This window comes from Myotis myotis, unplaced genomic scaffold (genome assembly GCF_014108235.1).
Source record: "Myotis myotis isolate mMyoMyo1 unplaced genomic scaffold, mMyoMyo1.p scaffold_m19_p_8, whole genome shotgun sequence".
Lineage (NCBI taxonomy): Eukaryota > Metazoa > Chordata > Mammalia > Chiroptera > Vespertilionidae > Myotis > Myotis myotis.
This window is the reverse complement of record NW_023416390.1, coordinates 20,249,336-20,262,556: the sequence shown is the minus strand read 5'-3', so window position 1 is coordinate 20,262,556 and position 13,221 is coordinate 20,249,336. Positions and strand designations below refer to the sequence as shown.

The window sequence follows — 13,221 nt, the reverse complement described above, 5'->3', positions numbered from 1 at the left end:
GCTGCCCCTGGAGCTCCCGGAGATTGAGTTTTTGCTGCCAACACATCGGGGAGGAGCTGCCTGCTGAGAGGCACAGAGTGCAGCTGCAGCCAGGCATCATCGGTGAGAGTGCCACCTGCCAGCCCAGCTCTGCGTGTGTCCAAAAGAAGCTGCAGGCAAAGCTGGCCAGCACAGAGCCAGCAGCATCCAGGCTGCAGGCAGTTGGTTCTGTCCCCTTTCTGTCCTACCTCTCTCTCCCACCTCCCTAGGCAGCAGCCGTTTGATACCTTCCAACAGCAGATGACAGTGTACAGGGTGTCTGCTGCCAGCATCCCCTCCCCATGCTCACCCCAGGCTCAGGAGCCAGTCAGTCCTCTGCCCAGGGACCTGTCAGCTGGAGATAGTCACTGAAGGCTCCTGCCTGTCCAGCCAAATGCCTGAAACCTCCAGGCATTTGCCTGGCCTCAGAGCCTGCCAGATGTGAATCTGCAAAGTCAGTCAAGGGGACTGACAATGTGGAGAGGCTCAAACAGACATAGTGGGGGCTCTGAGGCAGATGGAGACACGGGGTAATCAGGCAGAGTAAACAAACATCAAATGAACAAAGCCTTCTTCGGCAGCAACCACAAAAGGGAAGGTAAAATAAGTGACACACTCTTTTTCTGTGTGGACTGGAAATTTTTCATAATGAAATTAACAAATAGCCCTCATGACGTCACCCTCTGTGCCCTTGTGTGGGCAGTCTCTCTGGCCTCAGCACCTCCTCTCATACTGTCTGTGCATAAGTCCTACAGCTTCCACAGGCCCCAGTCCTAACACCGCTTTCTCTAGGAAGCCTTTCCTGATGCATCCTCCTTCCTCCACCACCCACTGGAAAGTAAGCACACCTTCCTCTTTATTTCATTTTGATAGCACCATTTTGATAGCAGCTATTCCATTTTCACTTATAGTTACCTGCATGCTAATCCGCCAAACAGCCACAGAGTGCCTTAAAGGCAGGGAGTCTCGTCCATTAATACTCTATCCTCTGCACCTACCACGTGGTCTAGAACAACGGGAACTGATAAATGGATACATAGATCAATTATTCATTCATTTCAGAAACATGTATATGTGCCCGAATATAGCAGGCACTACACTAGGCAGTGAGGTTAACAAGACAGGTAAGACAGTGGACTCACTGGCCTCATGGAGTCTACCCTCTAAGAAATGGAGGCAGCCATATAAACAGACAATTATAGTGAAGTTATTGGTGCAATCATGAAAAGTACATATAAGGTAGAGAGGATGGTGGGAAGGAGAGAGGGTTCAATTCTACAAGGAAGGTTAGGAAAGTCTTCAAAAAGAGGTGGTGCTAGGTTCAGGTTCATGGAAAAGCAGATGCAAAGAGAGGGTTAGACATATAAGGGATTTATCGGTGGAGCGAGCAGAAGGCAGGTAGAGCCCTCAGACCACACTGCATGCCTTATACCTGTGGGAAAGGAGGATAGGATAGGAAGAGTCTCAGACTGCAGGGAAGTTCCAAGAAAGGTTTGGTCAGACCAATGGGGAGTCCTTGGACCAAAGCTACCCATTGGCAGAACCTCCTATCTTATTGGGCGGGGCCCACCGTGCTCAGGCGTGGCCTGAAAGCAGCCCACAGGAGCCACTGCATTGACATGAACATGGTGGCAGACCCAGCAGGGCAGCAGCTATAGCTGCACATTTTCATAGCTTGGTCTTCTAAGTAATATCAGCAGGCATATAGGTGAGGGAAAGTGGGAGAAGACAAAAGGGAAGATGTTCCAGGAAGGGGGACCTGCATAAGAGAAGACTCCAAAGCAAGAAACAATGTGGATCATTAGTGGGCACGACCGGAATGTAGGCGGGGGTGTGGGGAGGGATGGTGCAGCAAGAGATGAGGTCAGCTGGTTGGAACAGTTCCATTGTGGGGGGTATTGCATGTGAGCAGTGGGGAATTATTGACTATCAGGAGGGATCACAGCAGCTTTGAGCTTTAAAAGAGGTTCTGGTGGTCATGTGTAGGGATGAGAGCTCAGAGGGAGGCAGGTGGGTCAGGCAGGAGACCCTAGCAATGGACTAAAGCAGTGGTGGCATACGGGAGAGGAAGAGAGGGATGATGAATGGGAGGATGGATGAATGCAGGACTGAATGAGTGAATGAGTGCAAGTGATCAGACTGTGCTCTCATGGACAACTCCACTGTATCCAAATCCCTGAATTCTGCTCTGCGTGGGGATGGAAATGAAGCAGCGACTCTAACGCCTTCCTGCTGAAGAGTTTCCATTAGGTGACACTGTGCCCTGATTTATTACAAGGGGAAAAGTCTGTCCAACATCTTGCTCTGCAGAAATGTATTAACACCTGCCCACCCTCACCTGCGCACCTGACCCAGGCTAGTCTCAGGCAGGCATGGACACGACTCTGCACCCAGCAGAGCACCAATCCCCGGGAGGCGAGGCCATCCTTTTCTGCTCCATTCATTTTCAGGGCCAGATGGTGTTTGCCTCATTGACTTTCACTGCTGATGTAGGCTTGTTTGCTGGTTTTTCACAGGTTGCTTCATTTCCTTTATTTCAATTCATTCTTCCACTTGCCCTCTTTTGTGCTCTGTGTCACGTTCATCACAATGGCAGGGAGACAACTGGAGCTCTCAGCAGGTGGACGTTTTTTTCAGGGAGCTGGCCAAACCTCGTGCCCACAGCTCAGCCCTCCCAGCTCTGGGGAAACATCCACAGGAGCCCGAGAACAAACAGAAAGCTCAGTTTTATTGAAAAACTGCTGATTAAGAAAGATGGCAAGGGCACCAACAACAGCCATGACCCAAAGGATGTCTGCTGCCACCTTGCATAAAGATTAAGTCTAAAATGCAACTTCAAGGTCATTCCTCACCCAAGTGCTCTGTTTGGTCACCAGCAAGGACAATCAGCGTACGCACCTGCACTTACCATGCCTCCGAGCTTCAGGTGCCTTTCCCAAATCGAAAGGCTCCATCCTTCCTCCAGGCAAAGACATCCTCTTCCACCTTGACGTAGTTCTACTTTGTGCTAGTACCAACATCCCCCGCAGTCTCTGTTACATATGTCCACAGCCCTATCCAGTGGTGGCTAGTTGTTGACTTGCTTTGGTCTGAGTTGAACACCTTGAACATTAATTAGGGTTGCAGTTCTTTCTTCTTCCCCCGACTCTCAGATTCTCAAGAGTGAGAATGAAGACTTGCTCCTCCGTTTGGGCCTCCAAGCATCTGGGGAGTGAGCTGTGGAGTGTCTGTGACTTGCAAGGCCTGGCTTCTAGGTCTGCTCTGCTCTAGGAAGTGATCAACACTGGAAAAACAATCAAAACACACACACACACACTTGTCTGACATTTTTCACCACTCCTGTGTATCTTGGTCTGTGTCATTTGCCTTTCTTGGCCCTCCTCCCTGTACTAGTAAGTATTTATGACATTATGTAACTGTCACACATTTGGATTTAATTGATTCAAAGTGAATTGTTCCGAAACCTTTTATTAACTAGCACATGGTTCCCTAGGCCCTGACTCTCTGCACTGTGGTGGTGGGAGGGAGAGAGGGAGGGAGGGAATAAGGGGGAGGGGGGGGAAAGAGAGAGAGAGAGAGAGAGAGAGAGAGAGAGAGAGAGAGAGAGAGAGAGAGAGGAGAAATTGAATTAGCGGAACTGAGAGAGAAAAACAACCCAGCAAGTGCCAACTGGCAGCCTCTCTGGATCAATAATATTAACGATTTCAGAGACTTCCAAAGAGCTATTGCCAACTCTTTTGGCTTTTTTCAATACTATTATCACTATTACAAGGACACCCCAAGGCCCTTTTACTTAAAGCCATGACAGAATGCCCCAAATGACAGCACTGTTGATTTCTGCCTTAAGGGCTGCAACCTCAATGCTTCTGAGAGGTGGGTGGTGGGGCTAGACTTGGCTGTAATTTGAAGGTCAAGGTTTCAGAGGAAGGGATGGCAGTCTCCTGAGAATTCGTTTTGTCTAGTAGCCATGTGACCACTTACCCTGACCGACCCTGAGAATTTCCACTTGCCTCTATGAAGATGTTGATAAAAATCAAGGCCTTCACTGGAAAAACTAGGTCGTGTCTAAGTGCCTCTGCTCTGGCAGATGTTCTGGTTCCACTCTCGGCTCTGTCATTGACCATGTGTCCTCCTCAAGGCCCTCCATCTCTTGGGGCCTCTGTCCCCTGTGACTTGGGGTATGGGAGTGGGAGGATTGTCTAATGATGAATGATTGCTGAGAGTCTGTGGTGGTCAGTCATTGTAGGGGTACAGGAGCCAGAGGGAGGGCACATGGCTCAAGGGAGAAGACAAAGGCCCGAGGAATCTGTGAAAACTAGTCACTCATTCATTCATTCATTCAACATGTACTTCCTGAGGGCCCACTCTGCACCAGGCATTATTCTAGGTTCCAGACCAATGCAGTCTAAGAGGACTTTCATGGGAGCCACAGCTATAATTTTAAACTTTCTAGTTGCTACATTAAAAGAGGTTAAAAAAAAAAAACAGGTAAAATTAATTTTAATGATGTTAACCCAATATACCCTAGGTATTATTTAAACATATAACCAATATAATATACACTGAGTGATCAGATTATTATGACTGGCCAGATTATTATGACCACCCCATCAGTACTTCATTGGGCCACATTTGCCTTCAATACTGCGGCAATTCTTCTTGGCATTGACTCCACGAGATGTTGAAAGGTGATGTGAGGAATCTGACACCATGCCTGATGGATAGTACTGTCCAGTTCTGTGAGATTTGATGGTTGTGGAACCAGCTGCCTGATGGCTCTTTTAACTTCATCCCACAAATGCTCAATTGGACTGAGATCTGGTGATTGTTGGGGCCACCTAAGCAAGGTAAAGACTCCCTCATGTGCTTGAAACCACTCCTGCACAATACGAGCACCGTGGCATGGTCATTGTCTTCTTGGAAGAAGCCATCTCCATTGGGATACGCCATCAACATGACAGGATGAACTTGATCAGCAACGATACTTAGGTATGCTGTGCTATTCAGACGTTTAGAATGATCTGGCCACTCAGTGTATAAAGTACTGATGAGGTATTTCATGTTCTCAGTTTCATCCTGAGACTGTGAAGTCCAGTGTACATTTGACATTTCTGGCGCATCTTAAATAATGGCTCCGTGGGCTGTGACACCTGAGGATTTGGACGTGGAAAGAGCAGAGACGGCTAACATTTATTGAGTTCTCATTAGGAGAGAGGTATCATGCTAAGTACTTTTTGCACATTAAATAATTCCATCCTACGGCACAGCTAATAGTCACTATGTCATACTTATAACAGAGATGAGGAAATGCAGACCCAGGAGCTCAAAGTTGCTCCAAACCATATGGCTGCTGAGTGGTGAGCCAAGGACACAGTCTGTCTGGTGACATGTACTTGGGCAGATATTTACTATCCTATTTACTGTATTCCTTTAAGCTAGGCAGCCCATGTGAATTATAAACATGTGGTGGTTTCTTAGCTCTCAGGGCTGTTGTGGGGATAAAATCAAACCGTTGTAAGTGGTATGAACTGCTGGCTCTAGCTCACGTAGGACACCAGGAATGGGCACTTCCCTTTGAATCCTTCAATTTAGGTTAAAGCCACCTATAAGCTAAACGACTGTGTCACCCTTTGGGAGGTCCTCCTTGTCCCTGGGTCTTACAGAGTCCTAAAAGGGGATCTGTCTGGCTCCACGGCCACCTGCCACTGTCCCTGTGTGCCATGCAGGGTCTGGTGGGGTACTGGGCCTCTCCCAGCTGGAGCTGTTGGTTCACACTGAACTTGACCTCAAGTAACACCAGAAGACACCACCCTCCACAGTGGGTTCATCGAGTCATACCTCAGGGATAACAAGTGAATTTAAAATTTCAAACTTTTGAGCCCATCTTGAAAAATCAGGATATTTAACATAAAAATTGATATTTATAATGCCTCAAAAGTTTTTTAAATAGGACGACACTCAGTCTGGATTCCTACATGGCTACCACTGAGTAGCAACAGTCCCTTTCAGAGGGGTGTATGCTACAGTGGACGCAGTCCTTACCACTACCTACTACTGGCTGGCCCCTGCCACTAATGAGGATTCAAGGGTGTTTTTTATTTATTTATTTATTTTCTCAATGTCTCCCCATTCACAATACAGACCAGGCAAAGAGCCTGAGCTAAGGTGTATATGGGGCAAGTTTACTCTGCCTCCTATTTCTGTACAGTCAGTGTAAGAACACAGCCTGTGGTAAGCACCAGGAGGCCTCAAGGGGTTTTTTTTTTTTTTAAAAAATATTTTTATTGATTTCAGAGAGGAAGGGAGGGGGAGAGATCAATGATGAGAGAGAATCATTGATCGGCTGCCTCCTGCATGACCCCTACTGGGGATCAAGCCTGCCCCCCAGGAGTATGCCCTTGACCAGAATCGAACCCTGGACCCTTCAGTCCACAGGCCGACGCTCTATCCACTGAGTCAAATGAGCTAGGGCAAGATTCAAGTTTCATTTGTCATCACACGTCATTGCTTTTCATTGTGGAGACCCAGCTCTCTGTGTACGTGTCTCTACAAAACAGACCACACACAGACAGGCTGTGTATTTCCTAAGGCCAGCAGCTTTATTGCTTTATTTACTCTTTTCTTACCTGGCTCCTTGCAACACCTGCCCTGCTCCCGGGTCCAGTCCCTCAGCCACACACACAGCCACTTCCTCTCTAAGGGCTCTGTGCCAGGGCAGATTCCGGCACCCACCTGCAGGAAGAACCTGCAACCTGTAAGCCTCTTCCCGGTTTTGAAGAGCCTTTGAAATGCGAAGCATTCATTCTGTTCTCCAATGGTCCAGTATCAGTGTGTGAAGGTACTTCTGAGGAGCCAACCTCCAGAAGCCCAGCGGTCCATTTCTCCTCTGCCAGGAGCTAGGGAAAAATAACTGTGCAGCCCGAGTTGCCTTCCTGAGGAGACCACGCTGTAAGGTGGCTAAGAGCACCGATTTGGAAGCTGGACGAACCTAAATCTAAGCTGGTTTGCACCCCTTACTGCTTGGGTGAGCTTGGAAATTTCACACTGTGCCCCTGCCTTGTGTCAGGACCTGGCACAACCAGTGCTGTGCGGTTGCTATCGTTCTTAAAGTGCAAATAAAATTGTTAGCAGCTCGCTCCACTGTGCCTTTAATGGGGAAGCTTAGCTCTTGTAGAGTTTCTGGTTTCATAGTAGAGACTAAGGGCACGTTATCCCTTTTCCACAACAGTAAACATTCATGAGGATGTGCTCCAAGGAAACAGGCCCTCCCAAACAGTCCTGTTTACTCTGCTGACTGCCCAGTTGAGAGGGAGACCTACAGCCCAGAGTACAGCAGACACCTGTCCTTTGCACAGGTGAGGAGGCCCCCGCAGGGCAGCAGGCATGGCTCACCACCCAATCCCATCCCCAGAGTTCAGGCCACAACAAAGGTGCCCCCACATGAGCAGTGGAAGGAGAAAAGGGATTCTGCTCTGTAGACAAAACACAAATTTCACCCCAAAGGGCAGGATAAACATAGCAGGGGACCCAGGCCAACTGTACAAGAGCAGGCTGCCTTGAGTGACAGGTGAGCAGGTTGTGAAGGGGGTGTCAGGTGGCCTGGAAACAATGAAAGAATAGGGGGCAGGAGTCAGGAGACCTGAGTTCAGGCCCACCTGGCCTACTAGCTGAACGGCCTTAGGTGAGCCTTCCACTATGCTGGTCTCAGCCTCCTCAGCCAACGAGGGGACAGACCAGGTGTGCATACTGCCCCTTCTGGCCCATCCCCCGGCCTCTCATACTAGAGTGGTCATGCTTATTACATGTTCTGGCTGACCTAGTCCTGACATAGTCCACTGTAATCCCCAAAGCAAGAACTGTCTATAAGATCCAGGGCCCTATAGCAGGTGCTGCTTAGAACCTTGGGCCTTAATTTGGGCTCAATAAAAGCTTCTCCCCCCTTCATAGTGGTGGCTTCTATGTGGAGCAAACCACACTTACTATTTACTTATCCATTCTTCCATTAATGCAGCATTTATTAAACGCGTGCCACTTATAACTGGGATGAATGAGACAACACAGAGCACAAATCCAGAAATGCACCCACAGGGCATGACCTTGGACCTCTGAGAACTGGTGTCAAAGCATCCTGCCATCCCCTGCTTAAGAACGCATGCCGTGGCTCCCTCCGTGTCACCCTAGCTTCCTGAGACAGGTGGGTGAAGGGGGTACCAGAGGGCCAAGCAAACCTCCAGCACCACTTAAAGCACCATCACGGCTTCTTGCTCTGGACTGAGTCACAGTCCCCTTCCCTCTCTTCTTACAAGGCAGTGCATGGTATGAAATCAGAACATTTCCACAGATTTTTCCCAAACTGCACGTATCCTGGGCTCTGGTGTCAGGAGCCTCTTCTTTTCCCAGAAGCCGAGACGGCGTCCCACTGACAGAGCCTGATAATAAATGAGTTCATTACCCTGGCTGCTGGGGCCCATGACAGCCCATCTGCTGGCGTGATTAATTAAAACTCTGACTGGCGATGGAGGAGCCATCTCAGGGCAGAAAAGCAATTATTCGGAGCATCTTCCAGCCCAACTTTCCTGTTGGTTCCTAGAGAGAGGGACACCAGGAAAGGAGAGCAGGGTCTTCCGGGCCTGTCCCATCTCCTTCCCGCCTTAGGTTCCCTGTAGTCTCCTCCTGGGAAGCCCACTAGAATTAAGTGGAAGCGAGGGGTGGGCCAGATCCTCAAGTTCCCAAGTGCAGCAGGGGAACATTCCTTAGAAGAGGGTTTTCCCCCTTTTTGGACCCGTGCTCAGGAACTCCCCACTTCCATCTGCATGCGATGTGCTTGTTGTTCCGTCTTGCCAGTTGAGTGTGAAGCAAGGGTGGGAGGCCAGGCCTCAGAGTCTCCAGACATGTGCAGAGCCCTGCATTTAGGGGATGTTGGTGCGTTCCTGGTCATAAACAAGGCTACTTTGGTCCCAACTGTCTGTGACAAGTTGTGCTCCTCTCTATGTCAGGACCTAGAGGAAAAGGAAAGTCGCAAGCTCTGAGGAGCTCCACTACCTCTGGGAAGACAGAGACACCATGTCTGTCTGATTTCTGCGCCCACTGTCCTGGGATGGCAGTGTGAGATCCAACGTGAGCTTTTCACTTGAATGAAACCACAGTAGGGACCTCACCACCTAGAAAACCATCAAGTTTGCCTTTGGTCTATAGAAATCCTGTGCCTGTTCTTCACTTCTCAGGCTTAGGGCTCTCCTACTGCCCTGGAACAAAACTCGCTCTGGAGCCAGCATCCACACTAAAGGATAAATACCTGATAACAGGTTAAATTATTATTTTTATTTATTTTATATATATACACACATATACATATACATATATATATATATAACAATATATATATATATATATATATATATATATATATATATATATGTATATTGTTGATAGTATTACAAATATCTCCCATCCTCCCCCACTTTCCACCCCTCCTCCCAGCCCCAGGTCTTCATTACCCCATTGCCCGTGTCCATGGGCTATACACATAAGTATAGAAGTTTTTTGGTTTAACTCTTCTCGTCCCCCCAACCCTATATCAAGGTATGTCTTGCCATGCCTCCCTGAGTCTTATTTTGTTGGTCAATTCATTTTGTTCATTAGATTCCACAAATAAGTGAGATCATGTGATATTTGTCTTTCTCAGTTTAGCTTATTTCACTTAGCATAATACTTTCCAGGTCCATCCATGCTGTTCCAAAGGGTAAGCTGCATAGTATTCCATAGTGTAAATATCCCACAGCTTTTTTATCCATTCATCTAATAATGGGCACTTGAGCTATTTCCAAATTTTAGCTATCCTATATAATAAAAGCCTAATATGCAAATAAACCAAACAGCAGAACGACCAATCGCTATGACGTGCACTGACCACCAGGGTGCAGATGCTCAACGCAGGAGCTGCCCCCAGCCCACAGGCCCCAGGTCAGCCAAGGTGGGTGCCAGCGGGGAGGCCCCTCCCCCCCAATAGCCACACTGGTCGCCCCAGATTGGCCCTGATCGCTGGCCAGGCCTAGGGACCCTACCCGTGCACAAATTTCATGCGCCAGGCCTCTAATTGCAAATAATGCTGCTATGAAAATAGGGGTACATATATTCTTTCTGATTGTTTTTGGGGGGGTTGTAGGATATATTTATTAGGAGTGACTTCATTTTAACAAGGACCAAAGCCATGAGCTATAGCAATGAGATGGGTGCACTTCAGAACCAGAACCAAGGAGTGGAGGGATGGAGCTTTTGAGTCTTTGGGACCTCCCAGAAATGAACTGCTATACCAGCAATTTTCCACCAGTGTGCCACAAGGATTTTTAAAACATGCAATACCTGATTATTTAATCAGGGGCACTGAACTCCTTTCCCTTAGATTGTAAAAAAAAAAAAAAAAGAAAAGAAAAAAAGAAAAATGACAATAGCCATATGGTGTGAATGAATCAAAATTATACCTATTTTTGATCATATTGGCATATATATTATTAAAAAGTATACTTTTTGGTGTGCTGCAGAACTTTAGTAATTATTTTCTGTATGCAATTAGATGAAAAAGGTTGAAAATTGCTGTTCTATACTAATATACAAGGTTAGCTCCTCTCTTTTTTCATGTCCTCAACACTACCTTACTGGAGTTAGCATCATTTCATCATATTATCTCACCAGGAAGAAAGTGGGGCTCGGGGGTCCTCCACTGACTCTAGACTCAAGAGTCCTTCATTACACGGCCCTAAAAACTCAGAATAGACATATACAAGGCAGGACCAGATGGACACTTCCCTCTGCGTTGTTTGGAGGTTACTGTTTCATTCTGGGCACTGAGCACTCTTGCCTCACTGACAAGGACTTAATTTGGTAGGAGAAAAGAGAAACGGGAGCGGCGAGGCGGGAAAGAGACAAAGGAAGAATCCCTGCTTTGTTCCCTACAGCCCTAAGATGCAGAGACCGCAGCCTCCAAGCTACTCAGGAGGAGCAACTGAACAGCCTTTCTGCCCATGTCTCTCAGGCAGACAGAGGGAAATGCTGCCCAGAGTAGGGGGGAAACACCAGGAGATGGTGCCCAGACATGGCCACACAGGGAAGCAGCCGGGGATCTTTACTACTGATGCCGGCTCCCACTTTCTGACCTAATCGGGAGGCTGTGGCCTGGACGGCAATAGTTTTTAAAGCTCCTGGGGTGATTCTATGTAGAGCAAAGTCTGAGACGTGCAGTCCTGCCTGAGCCTCCCAAACAGCAGCCTCTGGGATTCTCACCAAGTGTGGGCCCCAACAGCCAGGACAGAGCTGCAGGGAGCTCAAATGCGCCCTGCATACTTGCAGCCCTGTGGTTACCTGGCTCGATGGGGTTTCCTGCTCCATGGCAAAGGCAACACAGATAAGAGCTCTGCAGGGGGCTGCAGAAGACAGGAGGTGGCTGATTGGAAGCACTTTCAAAGGGTCCAAGAGGGACGTGGCTGAGGCAGGAGGTAGAGGGAAGGGTGTGTCACGATGAAGCAGTGCCCCACACAATGCCATAAAGGCAACATAAAAAGACAGGCCACATGTCTGGGACCAGACACTGCCCGTACATGTGGTCTTTTTCCTCAAAATGTAAGAATTCATAAATAGGACACAAAGACACATACATATCAATAACAGGTAACATTTATGGAACACTCTGCAGTTTGTTTCATATCCACATTCTCAATAAACGCAGACACAGATTCTTTCTTCACAATTCAGCAGTTTGACCCTTTCCACTCACACAAGATGTACAATCACCCCTCTGAGGGAGGCCCAGGCCACCAGCCAGCGACACTGTGGCGGGTGTGCAGGGCCAGCCAGCGATCACCCCGCAGAGGGAGGCCCAGGCCAGCCGAGTGATGGCACCCCATGCCTGTCTCCCACAGAGGGAGGCACCCGGTGGTGGGGAGTGGGGAAGGGGGGGGCAGTGCTGCACAGATGGCAAGCAGTGGCAGCGGTGGGGGCAGGGCCAGCTGCCGGCAGCCAGGGGAAGGAAAGCCCCGATAGACCCTGATTGCTGGCCGGGCCTAGGGACCCTATCTGAGGGTCCCAGATTGCGAGAGGGCACAGGCCAGGCTGAGAGACACCCCCCCCCTCCCCCCCTCTCCATGCACGAATTTTGTGCACAGGGCCTCTAGTGAAATGATAAAATCCTAACTGCTGTGGTGAATTTCTTTTTTTTTTTTTTTGGGGGGGGGGGGTGGTCACTAACATGTCAGAGGGCAGAAAGAGCGTCTTTTCTCCGTGAGGACACCATCACTCGCTGCTTAGAATGGGTATGCAGGAGACTGCTTCCCCTCCCACCTGCTTACAGAAAACCACCGGCACAGACAGCCAAAGTACTGTGGGAATAAAAGGCTTACATAAAAACAGAAATGGGTAGGACCTACCCTACCCATGGCTTTCCAAACCCAGCTTTCTGTTATAGGAAACGAAGGGCATCAATGATCAGCATGAGCTGTGACTGCTGAGAGGACCAGCGATGGACCACACCTCCTGCGAGGACTGAGAAACTCAGCCAGGGCCCTGCCATGGTCTCGATGAGAGAGCTTCATGAGGGCTGCCACCCTTACCAACACCCCAGGTCAGGAGGAAGCCCACTTCCAGAAACTTCAAAGCGCATGTGCTATATACGGAGATCAGTAAGACCACACGCAACAACACACCAATCAGAAAACAAGGACACTTTATAAACCTGTACGGGTCTAAACATCCCTCCTGTGTGTGTGCTCATTACACGAAGAATTAGGAGGTTCCTTCCGCGCAACCTCAGAGACTATCTCCAGAGCTTCGGTCCCTCCAGGCTGTTCTGTGTAGAGGTCCCAGCATGACAGTAATGACGATTCGTGTCGATCCCCACACGTCCAGGACCTAAATCAAGTCCAGCTGCAACAGGAACAACATGTTCAGAAAGGAGCCAGGCCACTGCAGGCCACTGCTGCTCTGGTGAGTTTAATGACGATGGTTCTCTTCGCTGGCAACACACACAGATGTGCATTCTAGTCCACCACTAACTATTTCAGGAGTTAAATACCAAGTATCTCCTCATTGTAATGCTAAGAGCTTCTCCACGGAAAGCTGACAGCTGTTACTGGACGGCTGCCATGTCACGTGAGCCTTAAAGGCAGAAAGTTCCCACACCTGAAAGATGGGCACAAAGGCCAACACCTGTAC

General features: G+C 48.7%; 1 protein-coding gene and 1 non-coding gene across 4 annotated transcripts in view; both read right to left on the bottom strand.

Annotated features, from left to right (window-relative positions):
• Positions 1 to 6,134: 6,134 nt before the first annotated feature.
• Positions 6,135 to 6,266, bottom strand: LOC118662338. Its single transcript, XR_004969719.1, has one exon. It is a non-coding gene; the product is annotated as a small nucleolar RNA SNORA51 (small nucleolar RNA).
• Positions 6,267 to 12,716: 6,450 nt separating this feature from the next.
• The window catches only part of XRCC5 (X-ray repair cross complementing 5), a 93,262-nt gene continuing 92,757 nt past the window's right edge, over positions 12,717 to 13,221 (bottom strand). For all 3 annotated transcript variants that reach the window (XM_036320279.1, XM_036320281.1, XM_036320280.1), the window contains one exon: positions 12,717 to 12,933. In XM_036320279.1, coding sequence (XP_036176172.1) covers positions 12,919 to 12,933 — 15 coding nt within the window. In that variant the 3' untranslated portion in view covers positions 12,717 to 12,918. The remainder of the gene's footprint in view (positions 12,934 to 13,221) is intronic.